The 27973-nt window shown below is 42.6% G+C and overlaps 7 protein-coding genes across 12 annotated transcripts; 3 read left to right on the forward strand and 4 right to left on the reverse strand.

The window, feature by feature from the left end:
* Positions 1 to 1254: 1254 nt before the first annotated feature.
* Positions 1255 to 7974, reverse strand: magu (SPARC related modular calcium binding-like protein magu). Of its 3 annotated transcripts, none has more exons than XM_064686306.1 (10): positions 7462 to 7974; positions 4180 to 4345; positions 3594 to 4105; positions 3382 to 3496; positions 2548 to 2838; positions 2328 to 2482; positions 1976 to 2241; positions 1779 to 1910; positions 1580 to 1719; positions 1255 to 1523 (listed from the first exon to the last, which is right to left on the reverse strand). In XM_064686306.1, the coding sequence occupies exons 1-10, from the start codon at positions 7582 to 7584 to the stop codon at positions 1462 to 1464; spliced, it is 1962 nt and encodes a 653-aa protein (XP_064542376.1). In that variant the 5' UTR covers positions 7585 to 7974; the 3' UTR covers positions 1255 to 1461. The 3 variants fall into 3 exon arrangements, with proteins under 3 accessions (XP_064542376.1, XP_064542377.1, XP_064542378.1); XM_064686307.1 differs by having other exon boundaries at positions 2328 to 2422; positions 7462 to 7966; XM_064686308.1 differs by lacking the exon at positions 2548 to 2838 and having other exon boundaries at positions 2328 to 2422; positions 7462 to 7972.
* Positions 7975 to 10073: 2099 nt separating this feature from the next.
* Def (Defensin) lies at positions 10074 to 10452 on the forward strand. The gene has a single exon (XM_064686314.1). The coding sequence runs from the start codon at positions 10116 to 10118 to the stop codon at positions 10377 to 10379; it is 264 nt and encodes an 87-aa protein (XP_064542384.1). The 5' UTR covers positions 10074 to 10115; the 3' UTR covers positions 10380 to 10452.
* Positions 10453 to 10714: 262 nt separating this feature from the next.
* Positions 10715 to 11274, forward strand: LOC135431288 (uncharacterized). The gene has a single exon (XM_064686313.1). It carries the CDS (start codon positions 10918 to 10920, stop codon positions 11221 to 11223), a length of 306 nt encoding a protein of 101 aa, XP_064542383.1. The 5' UTR covers positions 10715 to 10917; the 3' UTR covers positions 11224 to 11274.
* A 1534-nt stretch (positions 11275 to 12808) lies between these two features.
* Positions 12809 to 13951, forward strand: sel (canopy family protein seele). Its single transcript, XM_064686312.1, has 3 exons — positions 12809 to 13168; positions 13228 to 13395; positions 13461 to 13951. Exons 1-3 carry the CDS (start codon positions 13072 to 13074, stop codon positions 13775 to 13777), a joined length of 582 nt encoding a protein of 193 aa, XP_064542382.1. The 5' UTR covers positions 12809 to 13071; the 3' UTR covers positions 13778 to 13951.
* LOC135431290 (uncharacterized) lies at positions 13923 to 14505 on the reverse strand. The gene is made up of 3 exons (XM_064686315.1): positions 14328 to 14505; positions 14138 to 14274; positions 13923 to 14077 (listed from the first exon to the last, which is right to left on the reverse strand). Exons 1-3 carry the CDS (start codon positions 14412 to 14414, stop codon positions 14062 to 14064), a joined length of 240 nt encoding a protein of 79 aa, XP_064542385.1. The 5' UTR covers positions 14415 to 14505; the 3' UTR covers positions 13923 to 14061.
* Positions 14506 to 14588: 83 nt separating this feature from the next.
* Positions 14589 to 15217, reverse strand: LOC135431291 (cytochrome c oxidase subunit 7C, mitochondrial). 2 transcript variants are annotated; one of them, XM_064686318.1, is made up of 3 exons: positions 15051 to 15217; positions 14758 to 14931; positions 14589 to 14695 (listed from the first exon to the last, which is right to left on the reverse strand). In XM_064686318.1, exons 1-2 carry the CDS (start codon positions 15132 to 15134, stop codon positions 14815 to 14817), a joined length of 201 nt encoding a protein of 66 aa, XP_064542388.1. In that variant the 5' UTR covers positions 15135 to 15217; the 3' UTR covers positions 14589 to 14695; positions 14758 to 14814. The 2 variants fall into 2 exon arrangements, with proteins under 2 accessions (XP_064542388.1, XP_064542387.1); XM_064686317.1 differs by having other exon boundaries at positions 14753 to 14931.
* A 150-nt stretch (positions 15218 to 15367) lies between these two features.
* Positions 15368 to 27852, reverse strand: LOC135431285 (putative fatty acyl-CoA reductase CG5065). Of its 3 annotated transcripts, none has more exons than XM_064686310.1 (7): positions 27720 to 27852; positions 18268 to 18453; positions 17107 to 17200; positions 16887 to 17050; positions 16033 to 16818; positions 15714 to 15971; positions 15368 to 15657 (listed from the first exon to the last, which is right to left on the reverse strand). In XM_064686310.1, exons 2-7 carry the CDS (start codon positions 18432 to 18434, stop codon positions 15573 to 15575), a joined length of 1554 nt encoding a protein of 517 aa, XP_064542380.1. In that variant the 5' UTR covers positions 18435 to 18453; positions 27720 to 27852; the 3' UTR covers positions 15368 to 15572. The 3 variants fall into 3 exon arrangements, with proteins under 3 accessions (XP_064542380.1, XP_064542379.1, XP_064542381.1); XM_064686309.1 differs by lacking the exon at positions 27720 to 27852 and adding an exon at positions 20657 to 20817; XM_064686311.1 differs by lacking the exon at positions 27720 to 27852 and adding an exon at positions 19406 to 19425.
* Between the last annotated feature and the right edge of the window lie 121 nt (positions 27853 to 27973).

Genomic DNA, 27973 nt, shown 5'->3' on the forward strand with positions numbered 1-27973 from the left:
TTAATACTATCAGTATATAATTGCTCCTAAAATTAGTTAAGTGATCAGTCACTTGACCTACATATGCAGGTGCAGGTGTTTGCCAAAAGTTGACCCTTTCGGCCCAACGGGCTGCTGCAGGGGTCAACATTCATTCATCAATTCAAGCCCTAAATGATAAAAAGAAGGGCGCGCGACAGACGCGTGCCAATAATGATATTTTTAAATTTTGCGCCCATGATCAGCCCATTCACACACATTTGTGTCTCTGTGTGTGTGTGTGTAGAGCTCGAAATTCAGAAGTCCAAAAATATTGTCAAATTTGGATCGGACAGGCAGGCAGGGACCAACAGGCACACATGCGCATAAATGCTTCTATTCATATACAAAATATGTTAGTATGCGTGAATAGCAAGTCCAAAAACTTTTAAATGCACACATGCCAACGCTTAGGTACCCTTTCGAAAAAGAACGAGCTAAAAAGAAAGAATTTCGCATCGACTTGGCAAACCCTTTCATTATTTCATATTACTCGTCCCGTCAAAAGGGAAGATATGCCACCGACTTTTGAGAAAAATTGAATTTCTGGGCATTTTTGCTTGTGCGGACAAATACACACACAAACATTTAAACGGTACATAGACAAATTGAAAGAGCATTGAGAGTAAGCCAAAGCAGTTTCCTGTAGTGGGAGCGAGATAAAAACAGCGATGCCGTTCTATCGCACAAATCATATGGATGAGAGTAAGCCACAGCAGTTTCTTGTAGAGTGAGCGAGTAAAAAGACAGCGTTGCCGTTCCCCGACACAGGCCATATGTATTCTTACTCTCTTGCTTCTGAGAGCATGCGGGCATGTCTCGAACCCGAACAAAAACGAAGGCGAGTTTGGACCAGCCGCAGAAATATCGAATGTCACCCTCAAAAGTACGGTTTGTCCGGTCTATATGTTATTTGGTTAGTGGTATTACTTGCTAACCAAATAAAGAAAACCAGCCGATTTTAAAAACTGAACTAAAGTGTTATCGATAAGTGCAAGGCATAATTTCTTATTGGCGGGCAGCGACTGTGTGTGAAATTGCGTTCGCAGCCAACTTCATGCTGCGCAAAATTGATCGAAGGCGATTTTTACTGGCGTCACGTGAAGTTGGCTGCAATTGTAGTTTTATTTTAAGAACGATGCGCGCCAAGTGAAAGTTTGAATTAAATCTACATCGATTAAAATAATTGAAGGCTGATTTCCCTCGATCAGTCTGAATAAACATATTCAATATACATTACAATTAAGCTAAACATTTATATTCAGTAATATTTACAACACTAATTACATATACATGTAAATCGTAGAATCTATACGCTAGGAATGTGAGTGTGTGTGGGTGAGAGTGTGTATGAGTGGGTGGATGTATTCAAGCTCCTCCACGCAACATGGCACGACATCTAATGAGTAGCAGCACAAAACAAGCAACGTCATCACTAAAAAACTAATCTTTAAGATAGTGCTCCAACGGATTTGATCCCAGGAGCCGCGATGTGGCCGTCTCGTCTAAAAGAAATGATGGGATTAGCAGATGTTTAAGGTGGGCCAACTAGGGCACTCACTTGATCGTGCCGGCTTTGCAGTGGTGGTGCTCTCCGTTCGCTGTGATTGCAGACAGTTCAACCACTCGGACAACGAGATTTTCTTATCGCCATTCGCATCACAGTAGCGAGGCATTTTCTTGCCGCATTTGCTCAAGTTGCTGCAGCGGAAGATTAAATATAATTTAAAGATCCTAATTTTAAAGAGGAATTTATTCACCTGGCGCTGGTGACCAGATCACGGAACACCTTCCATTCTTTGCGCTCCCACGACTTGTTTTTGTTCTTGTCCAGGAAGACAAAGCTCAGCGTGGCAATGCGCTCATCCTCCGACTTCCACATGGTCGAGTTTCTATGGAACCAAATGTATGTGTTAATTATGTGCTGATTATTTATCTGTTTATATTTTCCGCTTACCCAGTATTGCTGCTGGGTAGTATCTGTGTGTTGAGGAACTCCTTGAGCTCCTTGAGGAATTGCGTTTTACGGGGCTCTGTGCAGCCTTTCATGGGTCGCACGGCGGCGACCTCGTCGCATTGCGGTCGCTTTTGGCCAAATGTGCCCGGTATATTCTTGCCCGTTTCCTCGTTCACACACCAGCAAATGGAGCTATAGCATTGGACGCGCTTATAGCGACCATCGGCCATGCACTCGGGCACAAAGAAGGACCTGTTGCCGCCATGCTGAAAATGAGATGCGATACAATCGAAATGATTCACCGAAAAGGGAGTGGGAACTGGGGAACTGGGATCGAGCCATTCGCACTTACGCGCTGCTCCTCGCGAGCCACTTCCCGATCCGTCCAGCAGTTGGCATCGCCTTCGCTCTCGTTGTTATTCGCCTCCGCTGTCTTGGCATTCAGAACTGTGAACGAAAGGCCCATTAGAATAGACTCGATACTGCCCTTTGGAAGCATGCCAAGTGCTATTGGATGTTACTTGGGTATTACTCAAAATTAATGGTTAGTTTATTGCCCAACAAGTACGTACAATTAAATGTCGATGGCGACAACGGGGATGTGCGTGGATGTGTCATGCTCACGTCCTCATCCTCGCCAATATAATCATCTTCGTGCTCTTCGCTCCCAATGCCAAGCTCGTGGATGCGAGACTGGCTGCTGCTGCTGCTCGAGCCGATGATATTCGTATTGGTATGGTCATGGTGGGGATTTGTATGGTCTATGTTATGCAGATTTGTGTAGTGCGTGCGGCGTGGAATTGTGGGCGATGTGATGGAGCTGATCGTTGAACCGCTGTTCACGATGTTAACTGCCGTTTTACCTGTATGGGCAGAATTTGGTAGATGGATACAAAAACGAAAACGGAAAACAACACACAAACATTCAGTTAAGCCTAATGACCGTTTACCCATGCGAAATCCCAACAGCATTTCATGCATTCTTTTCTACCACCTCTCTATGTGATTCTCACTTCCTCATTACACATGCAGTTATATATATTTACTATACTATATTTAGAGAGCTATGGGGGGAATTTGGTAGATGGATACAAAAACGGATACAACACACAAACATTCGGTTAAGCCTAATGTTTTAGCTGTTTACCCATGCAAAAGCCCAACCACATTTCATGCATTGTTTTCTACCGCCTCTCTATGTGATTCTCACTTCCTCATTACAAATGCAGTTATATTTATTTATTGTACTTTAGAGAGCTATGGGGTTAAGCCTAATGTTTTGATTGTTTACCCATTCAAAATCCCAACCCAAAAAATCATTTCATGCCACCTCTCTATGAGGATCTCACTTCCTCATTAAGCATGCAGTTATATATTTACTGTACTATATTTAGAGAGCTACTTACGATGACTGGTATCTTTGGACAGGCAATTGCTCCATTCCAGACGGGACAGGCTATCGTCTCTGTTGACATCACAGTACTTGCCAAAGGCACGTCCACAACGTCTGGGCTTTACCGCCTGTGTGTGTGCGCATACAAAATACGGTTGGAGCATATTGTTTGATCTGAGTGACGTGTACACGGCATGTGCGACAGCGTCGGGGACAGCAACTCACCCGCTTGACAAGCTTCTTGAGCTCACGCACTTCTTGTCTGTCCAGCAACTGATTGGCATTCACATCCAACTGGGCAAACTTCCAGTCGAGCACAGCGGCATCGCTAGCAGCAGCCGTTTGGGTTTGTCCGGAGCGCAATTGCTCGCTGCGAAATACCTTGATCAGATGATTGTTAAACGCCAGACGATCCGCCTTGCTGCACGGACGATGTCCCGATCCGCCGCCGACGCCGACGCTGGCACCTTCGCTGCTATTGGCCGCATCCGCATCCAGGTTGAGCTGGCGCTGCGGCGACCGACGGCGATTGTTGCGTCTGTAGGCGCCGCACTTGGGCCTGCTGCGCCGGGTGGAGGTATTCCGGATGGGCTTGCCGCTGCTGTCGCTGCACCAGCAGCCCGAATCGACCAGGCACTGTACGGCCGCATAGTTGCCATCGCTGCGGCAGCGCGGAAAGAAGATTTTCGGATTGCGTGCACGCTCCCGTCTCGCGTACTGACGCGCGACCAGGCAGCCTAAAAAAAGGAGGTGGCATATGGCTAAGCATAGAACCAGTTGGCTAGTTCAAAGTGTGTGTGTGTGTGTTTACCCTTGCAATTGCCGCGATGCTTGAGGCTGACCTGGTGGCCGCTGCACTGCACCCGCAGCAGGTGACAGCGCGTGGGATAGGTCTGATCGTCTGTGCCGCAAACGGGTCCCTCGCTCTCGTCGCACTCGCCCTGCTTGGCGGCGCACTCGGACAGCGACTGCGACAGCTGGAACACGAAGGTGTGAAGTGGGCACATGAGAAATATTCGCTGTATGCGCTTTTACAGGCCAAAAGCGTAAATAATATCAAGCACGCGTTAAATGATTTATTACATTTATGGTCGCCAAATTCAAGTCGCAGTCGTCGTCAATGCTCGACTTGAATACGAATCAGCCGTTGCTCAGCAGTTGTTGGCATGCAACGCATCGGAGTCGCCATAGGAGAGGGGAGGGGAGGGGTGGGGAGGGGAGGGTAGTGAAACACGAACGTGGCCAATATGAAAATCAAAGTGGCCAGGCCATAACTAGCATGGCATCGCTCGTATGTTTTTGAATGTCCGCCAGTTCCCAGACGAAAAAACTGACCAAAAATTATGGTCAATTGGCCAGACCAACTGGCTGCCACTCGATTCTTGTTTCAGTCCAAAAAAAAAACACTAAATACACTTTGATTATATATGTATTTTTTTAGTTGTCCCCCCCGTTCAATTGCGTAGCACTTCGGTTTTGGCATTGCAGCAGCTTTTGTCGCCAATTTGCTGCTCTTTAGATAAACTACAACAATTTCTTGACATTAATTAGCTTAGAGCTGTTACGATTATTCAAAGAAAAAAAAATAAGAAGAAATATGCGAAATAAAGTTGTACAGCCTGAAAAATATGCGAAAACCCATCGAACTACATGACTGCAAATTATTATGTGGCATCTACACGTTCATATTTTTGCATTTTTATATGCACATTAAATGTGACAACAGACAAACTTGATATGATCTGATAGAGTTCTAGTTTAAAGATGTGATACGCTTTAATCAACCTTCTAGAAGTGGCTTATAGGCGAATACGTGACTTTTATTGCTGTTCCATTCCACGTTCCTAACCTCAGAAATGTAATCAGCGCTGAGCGATCGAATTATTTAGCCATGCTTTATAACACCTTAGCATAAAGCTAATCAGAGCTTAGCTTAAATGCTTGATTTCAGGATTCTGAGCTCAAAGTATAGCAAGAAGTTTACATCAGATCTTAGATGTTCCATTCCACGTTCCTAACCTCAGAAACATATTCAGTTATGATTCACAACAACTTATTATAGCGCCACTCAGAACTTAGTTTAAATGCTTGACTACAGGATTCTAAGCTGAAAATGTAGTATGAAGCTTACATCAGATCTTAGATGTTCCATTCCACGTTCCTAACCAAAAAAAATATGAGAGCTGTACGGACTTAATAACTCAGAAATACTTGTGTCTGTTATTATGCAAATGTTCCATTTCACGTTCTTAATCAGACTTTACATGTTCTATGCCGCGTTCCTAACCTCAGAAATATAAAGAGAGCTGTGCAGGCTTAAATACACTTAAATACTTGTGCCCCATTCCAACTTTTAATAATGTTCCATTCCACGATATTAACCCTCAATCTGACTTTAGATGTTCCATTTCACGACCCGAATCAGACTTTACATGTTCTATGCCGCGTTCCTAACCTCAGAAATATAATGAGAGCTGTGCAAGCATAATTACACTTAATTCTTGTGCCCCATTCCAAATTCTTACAATGTCTCATGCCAAGATCTAAAGCCTCAATCTGACTTAAGATGTTCCATGCCACGTTCCTAACCCCAGTTGGCCTGTTCTCTAAGTCAAGTAGCCCAATTCGGAACTCTTTTACAATAGAGCACACACAGTGCCACATTTGAAAGAAACTCAAAACCAGTAGCCCAAAAAGAAATGTTATACAATTGAACGAACAAATACGCTTAATGTCGCCGTCTTATCGGGCATATGTATACAAAGAAAAGACACACAGATGTACACACAATATAGGTAGGCAGGGTAGCCGGGTAGCCGGGTAACCGGGTAGCCATTTTGTATAGCTGCCCGGGAGCTGTTCGATTTTTGGAGCACGCGCTGAGCGGTAATCGGATCGGGCGAGAACAGGTGACTCGTCGCTTTGTGTGCTGCTTGTTGACAGACACATTAGACACACGGATAAACATGCAGTCAATATATATATATGGCTATATATACTATGTGCAGATTTTGCTGGCTCAGCAGCTGCATTATGTCTGCCATGGTAAGGCGAGATTCCGGAGAATGATACCTGACCATGTGTAGGGCATCTGTGAGGCTTATAAAATTGGCTCAAAGCGGCGCCAATTGCTTGGCCAATGTCTAATTGGTAATGCAAATGGCATTTTCTTGACGAAATAGGGCGTTATCCCGCAACGTGCCAGCCATAATATGATATGATGCTATAGACATTTGATATACACACATACATACATATACATATATAGTATATATATATATGTTGCTGTGAAGGGGCTGCAAAGCGAGTCGCCCAATAAATCTATATGGCGACAGCTCAAGGATTGTTGCGATCGATAACGACAAAATTATTGACTGACAGTTCTCACGCTCATAGGATTAGGGGCTGGTAAGGGGCGGACGAGGGAGGAGCGGGTGTGTAGAGAGGCACACTTGAAATGCTGCTTCACACTTTGTCATCATCAGGCAGCTTAGTGGCAATGGCAATGGCAATGGAACTGGGCACTGGTCACTGGCTCCCTCTCCCTCTCCCTCCCTCTCTCTCTCTCTCTCTCTCTCTGTCGCTCTGCTGGTTAGAGCCTACCTGGCCGAAACGCTTTTGACTTGTGACCATTTTTTATATTTTACATCTCAGCACTTTTTGCGCCGATTCTGCGCGTTCTTCAAAAAAGAGGAAGAACAAACAGAAGAGAACAAAAAAAAGCGAAAAAAAAAACCACGTTCGTCGGGCAGATGAAACAAAAACAAAGGAGATCGGGCTTGAAGTTGGGCAAAGGCTATATGGCCAACATTTGCCGGCAATGCGAAAATCGCAGACAGCGCGGCGGCAACGAATAAAAGCCACAAACTGGAGGGGGGCAAATGGAGGGCGGAGGGGGGGGGGGGTAAGCTAAAAGTCAAAGTCCGAGTTGGAGTCAGACGAGGTGCTGGGCACGCAGACAATTTGTAGCAATCAGGCCGAGCAATGGGACTGACCAAGCACATACTCTGTATGTATATATATACTCTTTTTTACTCTCTGCTTAATACCTGGAATATTCAAGTGTTTTCTTGGGATTGAGAGTACAACTTACCGGCAGTTCATGTCGCGGCTGCTCCTGCTCCTGCTGCTGCTCCAAGCTGCTCCCGCGGCTGCCCGTGGCCAGTTGCAGCAGCAGCAGCATGCCGAGTGCAATGGGCAAACATTTCGCAAACATTTTATAGATTGTCAATAAAATTGTTAAATAATTAAGGCGCACAAGCGTATTATTGCATTATATGTATGTAGATTATATATGCTCTATATATAAAAGTTTTGGTTTTTTTTGCAATTCGAAATTCGTGGGTGGGTGTGGTAGAATAATTTGTAGTCTCTGCTTTATTTGTTTATCGATATTCGCGGCTATTTTTAGATTTAATCTTGGCCAGTTCGGTTTATAGAGATGGATATGTATACTCTATATACGCATGCGAGCGTGTTCCATTTGTTTATGAGTATTAGGGATTTGTGCTTTATATGAACTTATGTTTGGGTTCGTTTTTGTTTGTTTGTTTGTTTTTTTCGCAAAAATTATACACACTCTTGATGAAAAGCCAACACACGAGCGGACTGAAAAAGTGAAAAAGTGAAAAACCAAACCGTGCGTCGCCAAGTTTCAAATACGACTGAGACGTTCAACAGTTCAATAGGAGTAGTCGGGAATATATATACGTATATATGTATATATATTGCGGCCGAGAGTGGCCTAAACTGGCAAACGGCGAGAGAGTGCGAGCATGTGTGCGTGCGAAAGAGATGGCTGCGAGCGCGCGCACGCCGAAAGGGACAGCCAAACAGCAGCGCGAGAGCGAGAAGGAGCACAAGGTGGTCGATCGTGGTGCACACACACACACACACACACACACACACAGACAGACAGACAGAGAGTTGGTCAGTGCATTGGGCATCGAGCATGTCGATGTCGATGTCGCCACAATGTCTGGCAGTGTCTACTGCCATATCTTATCTTTATTCTTTGCCTGCATTACCACGATGCGGCTGGCCCGGACAGCGCGGTTAGCATAAAGGCCCGACAGCCCGACAGCCGCAACGATCCTCACGCACACACTCTTGCCTGTGTGTGTGTGTGTGTGCGAGTTTTGAGTGTGAAATTTATCTTCCTTTGTATATCTGAAGAGGTTGCCTCACCAACACCAACAGCTAAAACAAAACAAGCCACTGCCAGTTGTTGGGATCAGCGACGGGCGATCTCTGGGCCTGGGCCTGGGCCCCGCCGACCAGCTGTGCCTCGGCAGGCAGAAGGCAAAAAGTATACTTAAAAAAAAAAAAAGAGCAGGAGAAAAGGAAAAACGTGAGCTATGTACTTGCGCCCGACTGGAACTGGCAACTGGGAACTGGGCCTGAGACACAGCTCCTGCCTCTCGCCAGGCAGTCGCACACGTCTGTGATTTATAGAGCTGCTGCCCCAAGTGCCCGGGGCCCATGTGAAACACCGGCAACGGTGTGAAACCTGCCAGACAGTGTGACGACGGCAAACCGACGACGATAGCCTCCCCAAGCCCTTGCCCCTGATCGTGTGTGTGTGTGCATGTGTGAGTGCGTGCGTGTGTCTGCCTGTGTCTCTGCCCCCGACTGGCACCCGCCTGGCCCCTGTTTTGCCCTTTGCCCATTGTTTTCTTTTGTGGTCTTCTTTTATGGCCGAACATGCCATGGTTATCAGGGGGGAGCACGACAGCGACTGCGACTGCGACTGGCAGACAGTATGACGCCAAATTCAATACAACATACAACGATAACAAAGGTAAACAGTCCATTCAAAAGGGGTTCCAGGCAGCAACCACTCGACTGGTGTCAATAATAATAATAGCCGCAGTCCAGTCGCTGGCCAGCGATGAAGACGCATTTGGTAGCCCCGATGTAGCTGATGCGCAGCACAAAAAAAAAAGAGCCGATACCGAAACAGCTACAGATACAGATACAGATACCATACGAATAGAATTACAGATACAAAGATACAAATGCGCACACACACAGACATTACGCCCGCTTGTGTACTTAACTAATCATTTTGTGTTTGTTTTTTGTGAAGATACAATTCGGCTGAATTTATTTGTTGTAGCTACGCATTTGTATCTGTATCTGTAGCTGTGGCTGTTGCTGTGGCTGTATCTGTATCTGCATCGCTTCAATAGAATCGAATCTGCGCACTTGCAAAACAATTAAAACATTTACGAGGAAATCGAGGCATTTATTTTGGCTATGGCCAAAATTTTGAAGCGCAAAAACTTGAGCGCTAATCAAAACAAACTATGGCCAAATTAATTGGGCCAATTCTTGAAAAGAATAATCATTTTTCAAAGATTTTATGCTTATGCAGAATTCGTTGTAGTGAAATGTACAGTTGAAACATTTTCTTGATAAAAAAAGACTCAATTAGATTAAAGGGATTGGGCAGATTATATTCTATAAAGATTTGCTTTGTTTTTATAAGACAGGGCTAACCTATTTGCCTGAAGATCAGATGTCCCGTTCATATTTTATATAGTCTATATATAAATTTGGTTATCAGCGCTCTATGAATAATACCTAGGACTGCCAAATACTTCCCCCCAGGGGAACTCCCTTAGCTTGTAGCAGCTGAGACTCTGATGTTAAACCTTGATAGAGCCAAGCTTGGGCTGTATAAAAGGCAGCTGTAGCTTCTGAGCACATCACTCGCAGTTATAGAGCAGTCCACTCGGCAGCAAGATGAAATGTACCATATTCCTTGGCGTTCTGGCACTCTTCGTGTGCTTGGCCCAGGCACAACCTATCGTCCAGGAATCACTAGCCGACCAGGAGCCCTGGGCAGTGGAGCCCGTGCCGGATTTCCACAGCCGTCAGAAGCGTGCCACATGCGATCTGCTGAGCGGCTTCGATGTGAATCACTCGGCCTGTGCAGCTCACTGTATTGGCCTGGGCAGGAGTGGGGGTTATTGTAATGATAAGGCTGTTTGCATCTGTCGACGCTAAAGTACTTATATTGAAGGATTCAATAAAATTGCAATTATATTCAATTTAATTAAAGCGAGTTTTGATAAGAGAAGCACCTAGTTCTATATGTGTGGGTTTCATTGAAAGTCCTTTGACTTAACCCAACCAATCTGGGTAAGATTCGTATTCCTGCTCCTGGCAGGTGGCTTAGCCCCGAGAACAGCTTGTAAACCTCAACAAACGTGCCTCGATATAATCATGGCTACGAGTTCCGATATACAGCAAGTGATTCACACAGTCAAAATAAAGTTATATTGACTTTGTGCATATTTGAGCAGCCATAAAAGTATATATATAAATATATATTCAACTGGAGACTCAGGTGAGTCCACCCATAGGAATAACTTTGAAAAAAATCACCTTTTGAAAGTCCCCCAATTTATCTGAATGACATAGACTACGTTTCGGCTATAAAAACTCTTGTTACATTGTCAATCATCACACTACACACGGCCTAACCCAGCAGCTGCATAGAAGTCCTAGCCAACTAAAGGAAAACTCATCCAAAGTCACAACAATGAAGTTAACCATGATCCTAAGTGTGCTAGTTGTGCTGGCATCCTTGGCCCTGGCACAGCCTGTAACGCCAGAGCCAATAGAGCTCAAGGATCTAGAGCCGACCGACGGACGGGCTGCTCAGGAAGTGGATCAAGCAGAGACCGACTCCGAAGGGCCATCAGACGTAGAGGCAGCTGTTGCCCAACTCTTACGCCAGGAGGAGGCACAGGATGTGGCGGCAACCGAGTCACACAGCCGCCAGAAACGCGCCGCCTGTCGTTGCTACAGACGTGCTCGCAATACTATCGTATGCTATTGCCGATAGAGGGCGTCTTTATAGTAAACCAATTACTCACATAAATATATCAATATTAAATGAAAATAAAAAATAAATAAATATTTGTACATATAACCATGAATCATTCAAGTTGTACGTATAAACTTCGTATTGCAATATCAATTACAGAGTCAATATATGCACAACAAGATGTGTTTACTACAACTAAAATTGCACCATTTCCCACCTGTCGCGATTTTTAAAAGTAAATCAGGCAAGAGTTCTCTGTGTTGCCATATGGCAGCGACTGGGCAATAAATAACGTTACTCGCCCATAGAGGGAGCCAACACGCGTTTTGTTTCAATTAATTATAGTTTCACGAAATTATAGTTTAAAGTTCAAAACAGCTGTAGACAGCGCAACTTTGACGTAGAAACGTGAAATGTCTGTGATTTGTTTACTTTTATACTTTTCACGCTAATTTATTGTTTATATGAATTTATATGAAATTAATGAGCATGCTTATCGCATTCGCCAACTAACTGTTGTGGGTCAGAGCAGCACGTCAGATGTCAACCACGCCGGCTGCAGAGATCAGGAAGGGGGAATGAAATGATAGCAAAAGTCGATTTCATTCTTAAAAATTGTGAAATTTCGCAAAATGCATATTTACTAATCACACATTAAATATAGCTAAGCAAATACAAAACAAATATAAACGCGCTCAACTTGTGTAGATCTGCCACTGAACTGCGCGCACAATGCTTATTCTTATCAATTAAATGAATAAACACAACAACAACAACAACAGGAGGGAAGAGTGTGAAGTCAACGATGCTCATTGCACAGTCTGCAATACAAACAGCAAAGCATGAAGCAGACACACGCTCAATTAACGCCAATTATACGTGATCTCGAAACGAAATTGTTAATAAAAAATTATTGGAATTAATACAGAATTACGAGTGGGCTTTAATTTACAAATGCGTTAAATGTTCTGTTACACCAACAAACGAAACCGGCCGGAGCAACAACAACAATTACTGATTTTTTTTTATTATATATTTCTATTGTACGCAAATAGTGTTTGCCTCGATAGCGTCTCGAAGAACCGCTCGCGACAGTTTCTTCATTTACACTGACACTTTGGTTATCAGTATTGCGCATTTCAAACATATACTAGTTATCTTTAATCTCAAGACACAAACGTAGGAGAACCTCGAGAGACGGATTACTTAAGAGAATGAAACTGTGCCAGCAATTAAATCGACAAACATGCCGCCAACAATTTAAATGTTCGCATGAAAAAACGAAAATATAAATCGATTAAAATGAATAAATAAGTTATCGATAATGTTAAGAGCATCATCATAAGGGAGAGTGAGAGAGGCAGCTGGTAAATTAAAATTGAAGCCTCATTTGAATATTATATTTCAAACCCAGAATTGACAGATTGCACATCTTGCTATGAACTTATAATGTTTAAGTTTTATAAGTTTATTTAATTTGAAAAAACTGTTACTGACTTTACAGCCCGGCTAAAAAAATGCTCGCTGTTAATAACAGTTGAGTAAAATGTTAAGTTCTGTTGTTTAACATAAAACGCAACTGGTAAACTTATGTTTTGTTGTTAATTGGAGAAGAGAGGCAATAAACACCTATATTCTTATCTCCTAAGTACATGTGGCCAGCTAAACATTTGAGTACCATTTTTAAATCAGTTTGTTAGATTGACGTCGCTTTAGCTGTCGCCACAATTAGTCCCAGTGTTTCAATTATCATACGGGCTAGGCACATTTCAAATTGCTTGCGTTGTTGTGCTGACGTGGTGTAAATAGTTGGTGCCGGTGAATTTGATTAAAGTAAATTAAATAATTGTTAAATAGTTTTAAATTATGTCCGCAATGAATGTGATTCTGTGCTGTACCATGGTGCTGGCCATCGCCCAAGTGCAAGGCTACAGCTTCACATCAAAAGAAGTCAAATGTCATGGTAAGGAAGAAAAGCGGACAACCTGTTGGCATCTAAAGCGGACCCTACGATTATTTCAGTGTGCAAGGCGACGGTGCAGGAACTGGAGGACGCCATTGCCAAGGAGGATGCCAATAAGAAGGTTGATGTTAGCGGCTTCCGGCTGGATGCCCAAGGCAATTCCATTAGCAAGCGTGTGCGCTATATCAAATCCGAGATGTTTTTGACCGAGCTCATGGAAAAGATCTGTGAGTGGCTGACACAGCCGTAGACACCCAATGTTGTACCAAACTAACCCTCTTTAACTTCGCAGGTGAAAAAATGGATGACTATCTGAAGGCCACCTACAAGAGCAACGGCAAGTTTACTCTGCTCAAGATGATAATCGATGGCAAAATGAATTCCGAGTCGTCACTCGTTGATTTTGTACAGGATGGTGACCTCAACAAGAGCCTGGGTCACTTCTGCCTGGAGGTGCTCGAAGACAACGAAGAGGCATTCCTGAAAGCATTCCAAGCCGAAGAGCTGGGCAACGACTTGGATATCAAAATCTGTTCGGAGCAGGCCAACTATTGCGATGAGGCGCCCGTCCAGGAGGACTACGATTTTGGTGGCAGGGAAGAATTGTAATTCCTAGTCAATTGAGATGTAAGAAAACGAATTTCCATGATCATCATTGTTATAAAGCGCCTGCAACAGGCGGCCCAATTTGTACTGAACGAAAATTTTAATTTTTTACGCGCCAACCACAAACAATTTAAAACGACAATAAATATGAGATGTGCAATTCCCTCCACATGAAAACTGAGGTTTTTTATTATGATACGATGCAGGTCGAATGAGTTAACTCCTTTATTATATTATAAATGCGAGCGGAATTTAAGTAGTAATCGTAGAGACTTCATGTGCATGTTTTACTCCCCTTCAGCGCTGTAGAAATGCATTAGTCTTTTATTGTTTATCCAGCAGGATATGCAAGTTAACGCTTACGGTTCATCATCCTTCACATTGCGTAGCATTTGATGACGCACAACCAGCCATGGAGCACCGAATCCAAGAGTGCCAAGCACAAGCCAGAACAAAGTAAAACGCATGGGGCTATCCATTCCCTTGCGAAAGGGCAAGTTCTGTGGCGGCGTATTTTGAATAGACTTAATGATTCACAGCTTTAACCACTTACCAAGCCCGGAATACCACCGGGATGACCGGACATTTGACGAACAAGCGGTACGCACATTTTGCGCACCTCGGCGCGTAAAGCAAACATATTTCAATAAACTTTTGCCGTTTTCCACGTTCTTCGATGATTTGTAAAAATATTAGAATTTGCGTACCGATCGACACGGAATAAAAATAGTGTCTGAGAACTTTTGTATGCTTACAAAGTCGACAGGTTTCTAGAGTTTTCAATGCCTACTTAAAATTAAGGGAAACTGCGCACTTTCGGTCTTTAGTTTCTGGGCAACTTTATTACGTTTAAACTTTTGACTTAATTTAAAGCTGTAGCACAATGTACGATACTGCGGCTACAACAAACAACAACGAAATCTGCAAGTGATCATCAACACTGAAATATGCGATCAATAATTGGTTGATAAAACTAACCTTACATTTTGCATGTTGTTGTTGTTGTTGCTGCTGCGGCTTTTGGGGGCTGCTGTGGCCACTTACTTCTTCAACAGCTGGTGCCTGACGATCAGGAAGGGGGAGCCGAAGCCCAGAACACAGCCGATGGTGAACAGCGCGGTTATCCTATATTTGTTATGCAGTCCGAAGGGCAGGTTCTATAATTTAAACAGTTGATAGGCAGTGATATCATCGATTTTCCTTCAGGATTACGTTTCAGGTGCAACACACACAAATTATGTAACCACACACCGCGACTTAATCGATCGTTGCTTACCTCACCGGGAACACCGCCATGGCCGCTGAAGCGCACCATCGACTGGGAGAAATTGCGTGCAATTACACTGCTGCGGCCCAACATATTTATTGATTTTTTAAACTTTTATTTTTTGGTAAATTGCAAGCGCAGAGTTTGTTGGTTGCCTGAGGAAAAAGTGTGTACACAACTAAAAATCTAGCAGCGATAATTGAGCAGCTATAGCTATCGATATATCGGAAGCCACGAACAGCTGCGCTGCATGCGATATACTATCGATAAGAAAATATCAGCACAATTGAGCAGCCAAATTCATATCGTAAGCGCCAAAATTTGAATTTGGTTTGGAATATCAATGTTTTATTTGCTTCATTTTGAAAACTTATTGCTAAACATTTACAAATAGATTTTGACAGCTAATCAGCACCAACTAAAATAAAAAAGACTTAAAGACATAATAAAACGTAACAAATACGGCATAACGAACGGCTGGGGAACAGTTTTGGTCTCGAGCACTTAACTAAACTTAAAGGGGGACGGTGTTTAGCTGGCGAAGAAACATCTGTAGAGCATATATAGAATGCCAAAGAGCCACATGCCCTTGTACAGCTTGTCCACGAACCACATACTGTAATTTGAAAATATTATATCACCCTGCATAATTAAAGAAATTCAATTGTTTACATTTTCATGTGTCGCCTGGCCGCCGGTATAGACTCATCCGATTCCTTGAGGATCAGACGACGCGCGCACAACACACAGTTGGTGAAATAATCGATTAGATCCAGATCAATTTTCTCAATAACATATGTTTTTCGTTCCTTGTTATTCATTAGCTTGCGTAATTTAACCGCTTCTGAATTGTCAAAACTCCACACATTATTGGCATAGTACTCAAACACTTCGAAACCCTTGGAGATGCGGTTCTGGACACGACACAGGCTGTGGATTCGTTTTGAAAATAACTATAAAGCGGCTTCACTAAATGATTTTGTGCACTTACACAGGCGGATAGCGTAAAAGCAATAGCAATGCGTCCACAAACAAGGCCGGCATCCATTGGAAGAGTATCATGCAGACGTAGTGCACCCAATAGTTGGATTTCATGGAGCCACCCGGATACCAGGCTACACCGTTTAAGGGCACCTTGTTCTCAATAACCCAACGGCCCAGCTCGATAATCTCTGCCCAGGAAACCTTAATGTCATTGGATGAGGTCATGTGCGCGACACGATTCGTGCTATCTGTGCCAGCTGTAATATTTCGCCAACTGGCCACCAAAATGCCATTGACGGCCACGTCCACGGGCAAAAAGTCACCATAGCCGGACGAATTGCAGTACATGGTGCGTATGACACCCTTGCCGGCGCCAATCAGCAGACCCGTGGGTCCATTAATATTGTCAGTCCAGCCGGGTATGGGCTCCTTCCAAATGGGTATGACAATGGATGGACGCAATATGACGGCCGGCAGCTCGTTAAATTTCTCCACGACCAGCGCTTCAGCCAGGGACTTGGTATAGGCATAGGTATTCGGTATATCGCCCAGAATCTTGCGCTCAATCAGGGACACCTCCTCATCGGACAGCCATTCGCAGGCCTGAATCACCTGGTGAGGATTTGCGGGCGGATCGTAGGGCTTCTCGTACAGTGTCTTCACATGCAAATGACAATAGGCCGTCGAGCAGTAGGCAAAGAAGTCCAAATGCTTGAGCGTGCCGGCCAGCTCCAGCATATACTTGGTGCCACGTGTATTCATGAACACGGCATTGCGCAGCGGCTCATCAAAGCTGGACGGGGAAGGAGGGGAAACATAGAATCGACATGGAATTTGACTGGAACTTGCTGCCGAACTCACCGAACTGTGGCGGCACAATGATACACAATGGACACCTCATTGCGCAGCGTCTCCAGATCCTTGTCGGAGATGCCCAGGCCCGGCAGCATCACATCTCCGGCAATGGCCACCACCTGATCGAAGATGCGCTGCTCGCCGCGCAGCTTTTTCACCTGGTCGAACAACTGGGGGAAGGCGGTTAATTGTGTTGGTTAGTTACTTGGCAATTATTAATAATTACCACATTCTGAAATATATCCTTAATGCGCTCCTGCGGATCCTTGCCCTTCTTGGTGCGTATCAGCAGATAAATGCGCTTCAGTTCGCCACACGAGCTGCAAAAATTAATAACGCACAAATTGAGAATTATTGAGGTCACGTGTGCCGGCAGCAGCTGTTGGCCAACGCGACCGACGCAGTCAACCAGCTCAGCTCAGCTCAGCTCACCCGGCCCCGCCCACTTTAGGCTGAATGAATATATTAAGAATATGATGTAGTACATTACGCAATGCATTGGCTAGTTCATATACTAAGCTTCATTTGAGTCCAAGCCAAGTCAAAGTTCTACTTATTTGGAGCATGTAAATTTGATACCCTTGCAGAGGGCATATGTATTATTGTCATACAATGTGTTACGCATATATATAACTATTTAATATATTTAATTGTGGCTTGGCTTGGAACAAAGTACTTAGCATAATGTCTTAATAACGCGAACTTAGCTAGACCTTCGACCCGAGGTAATTATGTGCTTAAAGTTTGAACTTAAAGTTATAGACAAATTAATGGAGCTATTTAATATTATGTGTGGAGCTATCGTTGAGCAGGGGAGAAAGGTTTCTAGTAAAGATAATAAACTAATATTTTATTACTATTTATTACTATTATTTTAGTTTTTAAGTCAGTTCTGATGAAACTTGGCATATATTCTTCTTTTTCTGCTGCATTCTTTACTCCTCGAGCATCTAAAATTGACTGAATGAAACAAATTTTTGTTTTTTTTGTTTGTTTTTATGTCCTAAGATGAGGTCAGAAAATATTAGCTTTACTATGCTCTACCTGAAACGGTATATCATATAGCTCCTATATTAACCATTAACTTTAAACAATTTTTTTTGGTTGCGGCTTCTGCTCTAAACTTGCAAGGGTATTTAAACGTCGGCAACTCGAAGAAATGTGTTCTTTTTTTGTATTACCCGTGTTACTTTTATTAGATCATAAGCCCTTGTTAGACTTTGCTTTAAACAGGCAAAAGATGAACCCAGGTCAAACTAACATCTGTTTACCAATATATTACAAGTACGCCCCCAGTATAACAGGTACGCCCCCAGTATAACAAGTACGCCCCCAGTATAACCATATATAAGAGTAGATATTTTTTGAGCCCCCAATTTGTACTCACCGCAACAGCTTCTCCACCAGCACCTTGCCAAGGAAGCCCGTGCCGCCCGTGATGAACAGGCTGCGTCCCTTGAAGCTTTCCGCGACGCGATCGATTTCGTTCTCATCGACATGTCCGATGGTCAGGTTGCCCTCCTTCTCGAAATCAAATTTCGGCTTGGCTGTCATCGTAAGTCAGACGCGTTGGCTGCAACAGTTGAGAGAATTAGAAATAAGTGCCCTCGTCGTTGGCTCAAATGTGGCTAATCAAGTGCACTATAATTTTATATGATCTTGGCTGAGTGTTCAACTGGTTTCGCGGCTTGAACAGTTTGTCAGCCATTGGATACGACAGCTGTACTCAATGCTAGGTGACAAGTGGCTGGCCCATTCGTCGATTCGCTTCATGACCACCGAAAAAGCGGACCACCAAAATAACGAGGTAGCCTAGCCGCATATTTGACACCCGGCGCGCATGTTGCGTATACGCAGTGTGGCACATGTGGGCCAATTAAGTTGGCGATTGCAACAGCCAAGCAACTTGGCTGGCTGCTTATGGCCAGCATTTGTGCCATGATAGTGAGCTTGTGAGTGCAGTCTAGCGATTCCGGCCAAATTGGGCGTTAACTGACTGGCAACGCGTCCTTCAAATTTGTTAATGGAACCTGTTGGTAAAAGCCAATTGCGCTGAACTCTGAATGCCAGAGTCCATAATGCAAAATGCAATTAAAAAGCTGATAATTGAAATGAGTGAACTTTGCCTAAGCCACAGTAGCTGGCAGTTAAGATTGAAGATTGACTGGCTCAAGCCTTATAATAAATCCAAAAAAAAAAAAAAATGTAAATAAAAAATGTTTATTTCCATTTTACGATCGCTTATGTTTTGATGCGATTTCGAAAGCGTTTTGTCTTGTGTCTAAATTGAAAAAAAAAAACAAAAAAGTGTTAATCGCTTTAGCATTGGCCGACAAGAATGGCAAAGCGCAGGCCAAGTTCACATTAATTAGCCATGTTTCGCTTTGCAGTTCCGTTTGTCATTAGAATTCAACGCCAGCCAATATATCACAGCGTATCGGGCGCACAGAAACCAAAGACTCAGGCAACGAACGCGATTTTGAAAGTGAAACTCATGGCATTCGACAGCCTACTACTACAGTTACCAGCTGCTAGCCCAGATGTTACGAATCTTTGACCTGGTTTTCGCCAACCGTTGACCTGTCTGGCCTGCAGGGCCTTTGCTGCGATGCCGATAAAAACTAAACACGAACACGATCTTAAGCTCACTTTGGAAACTGTTGCAATTAAATGGTCTTTAAGTGGAAAATTCCTATTGGAAAACAAAAGTGGTAACAATATTGTTACATTACATTTTGCCATTTAATAGCAACAACAACAACAACGACATTTTTGCGATGCGATTTATGCAAACGTTTTGCCCGTCATTCAGTTACTGCCGGGTCAGTCGATGCCGTGAGGGGTTCACAGTGTTCAGAAACGTTTCGTTGACGTCTATCGAAATGGGGGGGACTTACATACAGAGTACACACGTATCTACGTGCATTTAAGAGCGTGTGTTGACTGTCATTCCAAACCGATTTCCACTGCAATTTCTGCTGCTGCTGTTGTTGTTGTTGTTTTGATTGCCGTTGAGAGTCAGATGTGCACGCGCACGTTTTCCAGATAGAAAATAGGCAAAAAAAATAGGCAAAAGACAAGCGCGAAGTGCTTGAGGCGAATCGCTTACAGCTTATACTCTTCACACAGCAAATTGACAAATTTGCAATGCCTTAAATTGAATTAAGCGAGCAACAGTGGAATAATTCATTGAACTATTCGCATGCAAACAATGAACATGTAGTGGAAAATTTGGGCAGCTGTTGCTTTAATCAATTAGGGCTAGCTGAGCTCCATTTTAAATGAAAGGACATACTTTACTATACAGAAAAGGCCTATTATTGTTGGTGCATTCCAATTTATAGCACACTCTATTCAACTCCTTTGTAGAGTATAACAAAAGGCTCTCTCGACCGCAAAGACCCAACTGAAGCCATGGCGCATAGGGGACAACGACAGCTTAAGTATAGTTTTTGGCAATTGCCGACAAAAAAATACAAACAAAACTAACGCTGACTGGTTCAATTGCATTTTTTCGGGTGTTCGGTTAAGAGCTGAGCAACCAGTTTGAACCAACCCAAAGATGTCAACAAAAGAAGCAGCAATTAATTAAAAAAAAAGTCGGCAAAAGTCAAAAGTTATAAACATTTGATATTTATCGACCACACAAACTGTGTCAAGGATCAAATCTGGCTCCAATAAAATTTTCACAAGCAGCTAGGCTTAATTTGCTATACAAATGCTATAAATATTTAAATTCTATTGTTACACAATAACTGTCATAAAATGTAGCACACCTTCTTTTATGGTAAGTCACTGAAAACACACTTTGTATGGCTACTTTTTTATTTATTAACACTTCCTTGTGTGTGGGGTTTGTGTTTTTAGTTAATCAGGATATCTTTTAACAAGCGACATGCATTCGCATAATCGTACGCGCGCTTTGAATGCCAAACACCAACTGAACAAACTCGGCTTCACAATTAGGAAAAAGAGCCTCGCACTCAAAATACCAACCCAATAGAAAACCGCTAAGTGAATACTATGGGAAAAAAAACTAAACTAAGCATCGCTTTGTATAGTATCGGCTAGTTTATAACACACGGACACACTGATCTGCCAAAAACTAGCTGGGTACACACTCACACCAACTGAACGAGAGATACTGAGAGAGAGATATAGAGAAACAAACAGACACAAACAAACATACAGTTATATGAGTATGCAAAAGCACGCAAGCAGCTGCTGCAGTCGCTGTCAACGTCGGCGTCGCCGCCGCCGCCGCCCAGCGGCCAAGTTTGGACTCTCCCGGTCAGAGGTTCAAGCTGTTCACTATGCGACGCTTTCTCAGTTTTGTTTTTGTTTACGTTTTATAATTGACTGCGTGCGCTCCAAGTAAACGATCCAAGCTGCCGTCGCTGCTGCTGCTGTTGTTGCTGTTGTTGCTGCCCGGCAAAAGCTTCTATCAATAAACAACAACAACTACCGTTATTGCTCAATACTTGCAGTTGTTGTCGCTGCTGCTGATTTCCCATGCAGTTTAGAACATGACGCAACTCAACAGCGACAGCGACAGCAGCCGCCATCGCACAAATACATATGTATTTTCGTTTACCGTTTTGAATTTATGTTTATAGCGCGCACACATGTTGTTACGTCTTGCAATTGTTTATGGTATAAATCTTTATAGCATGCACACATACATGCATATGCATGTCCATGCATAAATTTCCAGTGTGTGCCCATTAATTAGACAGAATTGGCCATGGATAAGCTGGTTGTTACTTATTAGTTACACTTGTTGACTCGAAAACAAATAAAACACGGCACATAAACAAAAAACCAAAAATTAAGACGAAAATTCAACAATGGCATTGACATCAAAATACATTGCCTGCGCTTTCAAACGGCCCATGACAACAAGAGCTAACTAACTTATTCGTAAAAAGGGTAGTAAAGTCCGATTCTTTTTGACCAACTAAAACCGTAAAGCCTATCAATACAAACTGCTTTTGGCATTTGGAGCAAACGGTTGTCAAGCGGAGCAAATCAGGTTCTGCAGTTGATCATTGACAGACACCAATTTTATTTATGTATTTTTATTGACTCGTCTAGCTGTATTCTTTATCCATTGTTGTGGTATATTTAAAAAATATACATACATTTTTCAAAGTAACTGTGTACTGATAAATACCCTTTTGTGAAATCAAACTAAAAAATACTTTTTAGTATTTATTATAATTTAAATATAAATAAAATAATATGATCAGAAATCAATATTTTTTTAAATATTATTTTTTTAAAAAATCAGAAACATTTTAATAAATAGATTTATAATTATTGTATTCTTTTTGTAATGGATGCATAAGCTAGATGAGTTATACATATATCGAAAATTATGTTTATATTTTATTACAGTATCTTTTAAAAATTCATAATAAAAGATTATCTATATATTTATTGACCAGTAATTGATTATAGTTTATTTAATCGATTTCCAAATACTTAAAAGTCAAGAAAGAAAGAAGCAAATGAAAGTTTGAAGTCTCGCTGTCTGCTTGCAGAGTATCGAAAATGCGTTCAGGTGAACTTCAAGCACGCTAATCTTAATTTCCGATATATGTATATAATTTTTGATATTTATTTCGAATGTGTTACTCACTGATGGAACAACGCGACGGAGTCCACGCTCGTCGGTCAAGAAAACGCTTTGAACTTGAGCGTTGTTAGCGTTAGGTATTTATGCAAATGGATTCCGGATCATGCATATTTATCGATGCAAATGTGCTGCTATTGATTTTCGACGATCGTTATAAAAAAATGAAGAAAAAAATGAAAATAGAATTGAAGCGAGCTGCCAGACACAATGGTTGACACATTTCTTGCAAGTCATCATCCGTCCACATCTTGGCCGGACGCTGGGAGTGTTCTTCAAATTCAGACACGCAAAAAAAAGAAGAAGAAGAAGAAAAAACGAGTTGAAAACAAAAAACTTGGCCTTTCAAAGTGTGGCCGTAATTACAGACTTCCGCTTACGAAACCGAAAGTGTCCGCCCAGCCAATGGCCACACACACACACACACACACACACACACACAGGCAGACACAAGGATGTGGGGGCAGACGCATCGGGCTGCTGAAGGCGCCACAATGTATCCCGTTACAGGGGCCATAAAACTCCATAAGCGACTGGCGACAAGGCCAAATTATACCGCATACGCACACGTAGCCCCGTTTTAAGTTGTGCACCCGGCTAATTGGACGCGAGGCCGTCAAGGGGGGGGGGGGGGTAGGGGAGGGGAGGTGGAGGGTGGATGGGATTCTCTATAAACTTAAAAGTGGGCGGCACATAACAATTGTGGGCGATTTGCATACAATTTGGCGCTTGAATTACCAGAAAAGCGGCGTCAAAATGTTGCTGCGTCATTGTGGGCCAAAAAACCAGATGACTTTGCCATGTGCTAAATATAAACATACATACTATATATACTATGTATACTAAATATGCATGTGCATGCGGCTAATAAAGATATTGTATGGCCAGCACAATGCAACTGTCTGCCGGGCATTGTTTGTCTGACAGTCCGCCTGACAGTCCGTCTGACAGTCCGTCTGACAGTTTTTGTCTGTCCATCAGAAACAAACATATCACAGCCAAAAAGGCAGGCCGACATTGTCAAGGCTGGCTTCTGTCCAAAGCTTGCAGTTTAACGATAAATAAATTGCACAAAGACAACAACAAAAAAAGGAACTATACATATATGCTCTAGTTGCAGTTGCTTGACTAACAGATACCCTGTAGCCAGCGATGAGCTGCCTTGACAAATGCTCACAAATAGATAACTGGTGGGCTGGCTTAATGTCAGGGCTTCAAATATTGGATTACTTTAAGCCTCAATTGGCGCCTCCTTGGAACCAGGGGAGAGACCTCCCCAAAACATTCTCCTTTTTTTGAGTCAAAAAGCCAAAAGGAAGCAAGTTCCTAGCTCCTATTGACGCTCTGGTCGGGCCTCGTAGCAGCAGGAGTATTCCCGGACAGACAGGCAATAAGAGCTAGATCGACTCGGCTGTTGCTGCTGATCAGGAATATATATATACATTTAATGGAAGAGCCTGCCTACTTTTTGTATCCTTTTTAACCCGTTTACAATGGGCTTAGGGTATAAAGAGGCAAGCAGCAGCAACTGTTGCCAGCTAACATGTTGCATAAACATGCCGCAGCAACACTTGTTGCTGCCACAACAGCACACACACACACACACACGCACACACACACACACCGCTGCACGGCAAGACGCGGAGGCTGTGTTGGCCTGCCGCCTGCCTATTATCCTGAACAAAGGACACCGTCGGCTGTCGGCGGTCGGCCGTCGGTTGTACGTTGTCGGCCGTCGTCTAACGGTATATAAAACCGGATGTTTCGCCAAACATTTGCACAGAAGTGTTTCACATTGCCACGGTCAACAAGTGTCCTGTCCAAAAAAAAAAGGGAAGCAAGAAGAAACACACGGTACAGGAAAAAATCCAGTGAAAAGTGTTCTAAAATTTTCCGCCAACGGAATGTCGATTTGATTGCATTGCAATTTTCGTATAATTTTAAATATTGAAAAAGGTGAGTTTTTTACAAATATTTTTAAGTCCAAAGCAAAGTGATTTCAGTGAAATAATAAAGCTTAACTAATTGCTGGAAGAAAGCTTAAATAGTTTGAAAGGCTTTCAGGCTTGGAAAATAAGTTTAAATATAGATTAAAGCAGGTGGGATTAGTTATTTGTGATGTGGATTTAATGTTAAAAAAGAGTTTGGAAACTTTGCAATACTGGTTCAGTTTTTTAAAGCAACTAAAAAGCCTCGCGCTTGCACAGAAAACTTGGTTTAGGCACGAACTTGGGTTGAAAAGTAAGAGATTATAATGTTTTTAAATTTTAAAAAGTTTTTTGGAAATCTGGCTAAATATATTTTTTTTATAATAGCAACATTTGTTTGTTTAAATAAACATGTTATTCAAACCAGAAACTTTGACATTTTTTTAGAATCTTTAAAAAATGTAGTTTTAATTTTCGATATTCAAATCCGCATTGAATTCATATTTTTCAATCATTTATACAGTTTAATAATAGCTAAGCAAAGAATTAAATACAATTTGAACAGTTTCGTGCAAACCGTACCTAGGCAAGAGACCAAATGGGAACACTTTGCACTTCTGTTCCCTGCTTAATTTTGCTTACTCAAATACTTGTTGACTATAAAGAGCATATGTTTTCTGGAATGTTACATTTTACAAGTACTTGGAATTGTTTTTATAAAATATCAAATTTCATTTCTCATCAAGAATTGGTCACAGTTTAGGGCAAAGGCAACGACCCCAGCACGTGTGCATGTACTAGACAAATACAGGTGAAATGTCAGGTGGAATATAGTAGTTGCCACACGCAGACACACACACACAAACACATACGGTCATTTTGGGCTAATGAAAGCAAATTGAAATATTTACGGCTGCACTTCGGAGAGAAGCGAGCGCAACAAAGCGTCGCTAGATTTCCATTTGCCAGCGCAGTTGTTTCGCAGCATTTCCGGGAAAATGTTAAAGTTGCATGCCCCTTTGGCCAGGTGGCACCTGCAGCCAGGCAGCTCAAGCACTAGTAAAGCGAAGCGTGTACAAATTTTTGATTTATCACTGACAAGAGACATAACCATACGCATAGTTCTATGCCCAGGACAGGGCTTAGATTTAACCGAGCGGGGCAAATCTCACAATCATTTGTCTTTCGGGCGGGCGCTGAGTTGTTGAGCTGCCTGCTGATAAATTATATATACTTTTAAATATAACACATGCACACAGATTGCCACGACCAAGGCACATCAAATGTATCGCATTGCGTCAGGTATGAAAATCTGATTAAGCGTTCGCCTTCAACGTCAAAAGGCGTCCCCAAAATATACTCAGTGTCGGCTTTCATATTGACAGCTAAACGAATTAACGAGCGTGTTATTGATACTGAATCCAGCAGGCAGACAACGCGGCGTATGCGTAATGTGGCACCATATAAATAATATAACTAAGCACAGCCTACAACAATTTTGGGGGGAAGTTGCCAAACGATTCGTTCGATTGACACTCGGCGAAGTGCTTGCAACATGTGGCATTAAGTGCTCAACAACATAATACGTTCGAGCAAACTTAACATAAATGCCAAGACACTTTTGACAAGTGCACAAATTTGCTGCCATGTTGCAAGCAGCACTCTTTAAGGCAAACACTGCGGCCACTGAGGCAGCATCAAGGGGCACAGTTGCAGTTGCCGCTGGGCCTGCGACCTGTCCGCGCTGTGTACACATGCCATTTGTCACCTGTTGGCCAAAGAAATATATATGAATTGCCTTTGATTGCGCTAACAAAACAAGCAGCAACTGCAACAGCAACAACAACAATACTTTTAATAATTTCGTGTTGCTTTTTTTATTTGTACAAAAGTTTGTGTAATTTTACATTAATGTGGAGTACATCAAATGTATGTTAATGTGCAGCAGTCGCCAGCTCATCAGCTAGGGTCAAGTTGTTATTGTTGTTGTTGCTGTTGCTGTTGCTGTTGTTGTTGTTGTTGTTGTGCGTCTGCGTGGCTGTCTACGCCGCAGACTGGTCAAGTTTTTTAACAGTTTTTTAGCTGGCCTACTCGCACTGCTGCGTCAATTTTGAATTGAGCGATAAGTTGGCCAACTTTGCGTAGATTAATGTCAAGTTAAACATGCACAGCGCAGTTTTAGTTATGAACGGTTTTCGTTATCTACTATATAAGCAGACTATTTTCAGGGTTTTTCTTGGCTGGCAAAGCGGAAAAGAATCGTGCAAAATGCCAACAAAAAAAACTGCTTACTCATCTATTTGATATAGCCTACTATATAGCTACTATATAGCGTATTTCGAGAGCAAATTTGAGGCGCATTTCGCCTAGAAAGTAGCCACAGTGAAAACTCTCTTGACCATCGTGTTAAGTTTGTACGCCTAGAAATAGGGAAATGGGCGTGGCTTGTCCATCCAGAAGCTCTTTCCCCTAATAGTAGCAGCTTTTGGTAAAGTATTCACTGTACATATTATATTCTTGCTCAACATGAACAGTTGCCTTTATATAGAGTATCTGTCAGTCTGCCTGTCCAAGCGCAAGGATCTTGTCAGGACACACAATTTTAAGCTCGACTGAGGGTTACTAATTTTTAGTATTTGGCCTAAAATTTCTACTAGTCTTGGCCCAAAATCCCAAATCGGGCCATAACTTGACCATTTCAAGGACTAACGAGAGATCCTTTGGCCAAGTGCTTCCCCTAATGTTGACGAATTTGCCATAAAAAGAACGAAAGAACTAATCAAACAGCTGAAAAACCTTTCAGAGTACAAAAACTTGCTGATAACTCGGGCACATCCTTGCGCATCCCGACGAGTCCTGTGGCAAATAATGCTTTAGAATCAGGACCAGCAACCGGCCAAAGGAAATTGTTAGCGTCTGATCAGTTTTCGAGATATTCGAGATTTTATGTTTTTTCTGTCTGTTGGGTTCTTAGATAATCCTCATAAACTCGAATGTCCATAGAACGAATTACTCCCTGAGCTCCTGACGCACCAAATACTTTATGCTTTACTTAACTTTTAAAAGGTTTTGCTAATCAGCTTACATTAAATGGGGAGTTCGTAGAACTGCAGCACTTAAGAGCTCTAAAATTTTGTTTCTAATTGATTATAATACAAATTTTCATGGAAATTTGTAAGTTCTTCGCACTTATAAGAAAAAAACTTTTCTATAATTCGCAATTTGCAATATTTGCAACTTTTTAAGTAATCGCAAAGCTTACGTTTACTTACTCACCTAATCCTGATGCAACGTGTGCTCATCTTTGTCAGCTTGTTGCCAATTTGGAGGCCTTCCACATCCGAAAGCCATAATCATTTGCATCTCTAATGGCCTGCTCTGACGGAGTGCGGACGTTCATACATCAGGCCAACCCCTGCTCCTGCTCTTGGTGTAGACCATCAGCTTAGCGCCTTTAACAAGTTGTATTAAGGTTGTTGATGGTCGTGTGTGTGTGTGTGTGTGTGTGTGACGGAGGGCAACTCATGTTG

Source organism: Drosophila montana, unplaced genomic scaffold (assembly GCF_035044405.1).
Source record: "Drosophila montana isolate Dmon_TW-CO22-7 unplaced genomic scaffold, ASM3504440v1 contig_3200_1, whole genome shotgun sequence".
Lineage (NCBI taxonomy): Eukaryota > Metazoa > Arthropoda > Insecta > Diptera > Drosophilidae > Drosophila > Drosophila montana.

Bases quoted from the DNA above. Each gene is read 5' to 3' on its own strand.
- sel (XM_064686312.1), top strand. From the start codon at position 13,072: ATGTCCGCAATGAATGTGATTCTGTGCTGTACCATGGTGCTGGCCATC. The intron at 13,169-13,227 runs GTAAGGAAGAAA...CGATTATTTCAG, and splicing joins AAAAGAAGTCAAATGTCATG to TGTGCAAGGCGACGGTGCAG. The intron at 13,396-13,460 runs GTGAGTGGCTGA...TTAACTTCGCAG, and splicing joins CGAGCTCATGGAAAAGATCT to GTGAAAAAATGGATGACTAT.
- LOC135431291 (XM_064686318.1), bottom strand. From the start codon at position 15,134: ATGTTGGGCCGCAGCAGTGTAATTGCACGCAATTTCTCCCAGTCGATG. The intron at 14,932-15,050 runs GTAAGCAACGAT...TTTAAATTATAG, and splicing joins ATGGCGGTGTTCCCGGTGAG to AACCTGCCCTTCGGACTGCA.
- magu (XM_064686306.1), bottom strand. From the start codon at position 7,584: ATGTTTGCGAAATGTTTGCCCATTGCACTCGGCATGCTGCTGCTGCTG. The intron at 3,497-3,593 runs GTGAGTTGCTGT...GCACACACACAG, and splicing joins TCAAGAAGCTTGTCAAGCGG to GCGGTAAAGCCCAGACGTTG. The intron at 2,483-2,547 runs GTACGTACTTGT...AACATCCAATAG, and splicing joins GTCGCCATCGACATTTAATT to CACTTGGCATGCTTCCAAAG.
- LOC135431285 (XM_064686310.1), bottom strand. From the start codon at position 18,434: ATGACAGCCAAGCCGAAATTTGATTTCGAGAAGGAGGGCAACCTGACC. The intron at 17,051-17,106 runs GTAATTATTAAT...GCCTTCCCCCAG, and splicing joins AGGATATATTTCAGAATGTG to TTGTTCGACCAGGTGAAAAA. The intron at 15,658-15,713 runs GTAAACAATTGA...TTCAAATTACAG, and splicing joins GCCAGGCGACACATGAAAAT to TATGTGGTTCGTGGACAAGC.
- Def (XM_064686314.1), top strand. From the start codon at position 10,116: ATGAAATGTACCATATTCCTTGGCGTTCTGGCACTCTTCGTGTGCTTG.
- LOC135431288 (XM_064686313.1), top strand. From the start codon at position 10,918: ATGAAGTTAACCATGATCCTAAGTGTGCTAGTTGTGCTGGCATCCTTG.
- LOC135431290 (XM_064686315.1), bottom strand. From the start codon at position 14,414: ATGTTTGCTTTACGCGCCGAGGTGCGCAAAATGTGCGTACCGCTTGTT. The intron at 14,275-14,327 runs GTAAGTGGTTAA...ACGCCGCCACAG, and splicing joins CCGGTGGTATTCCGGGCTTG to AACTTGCCCTTTCGCAAGGG.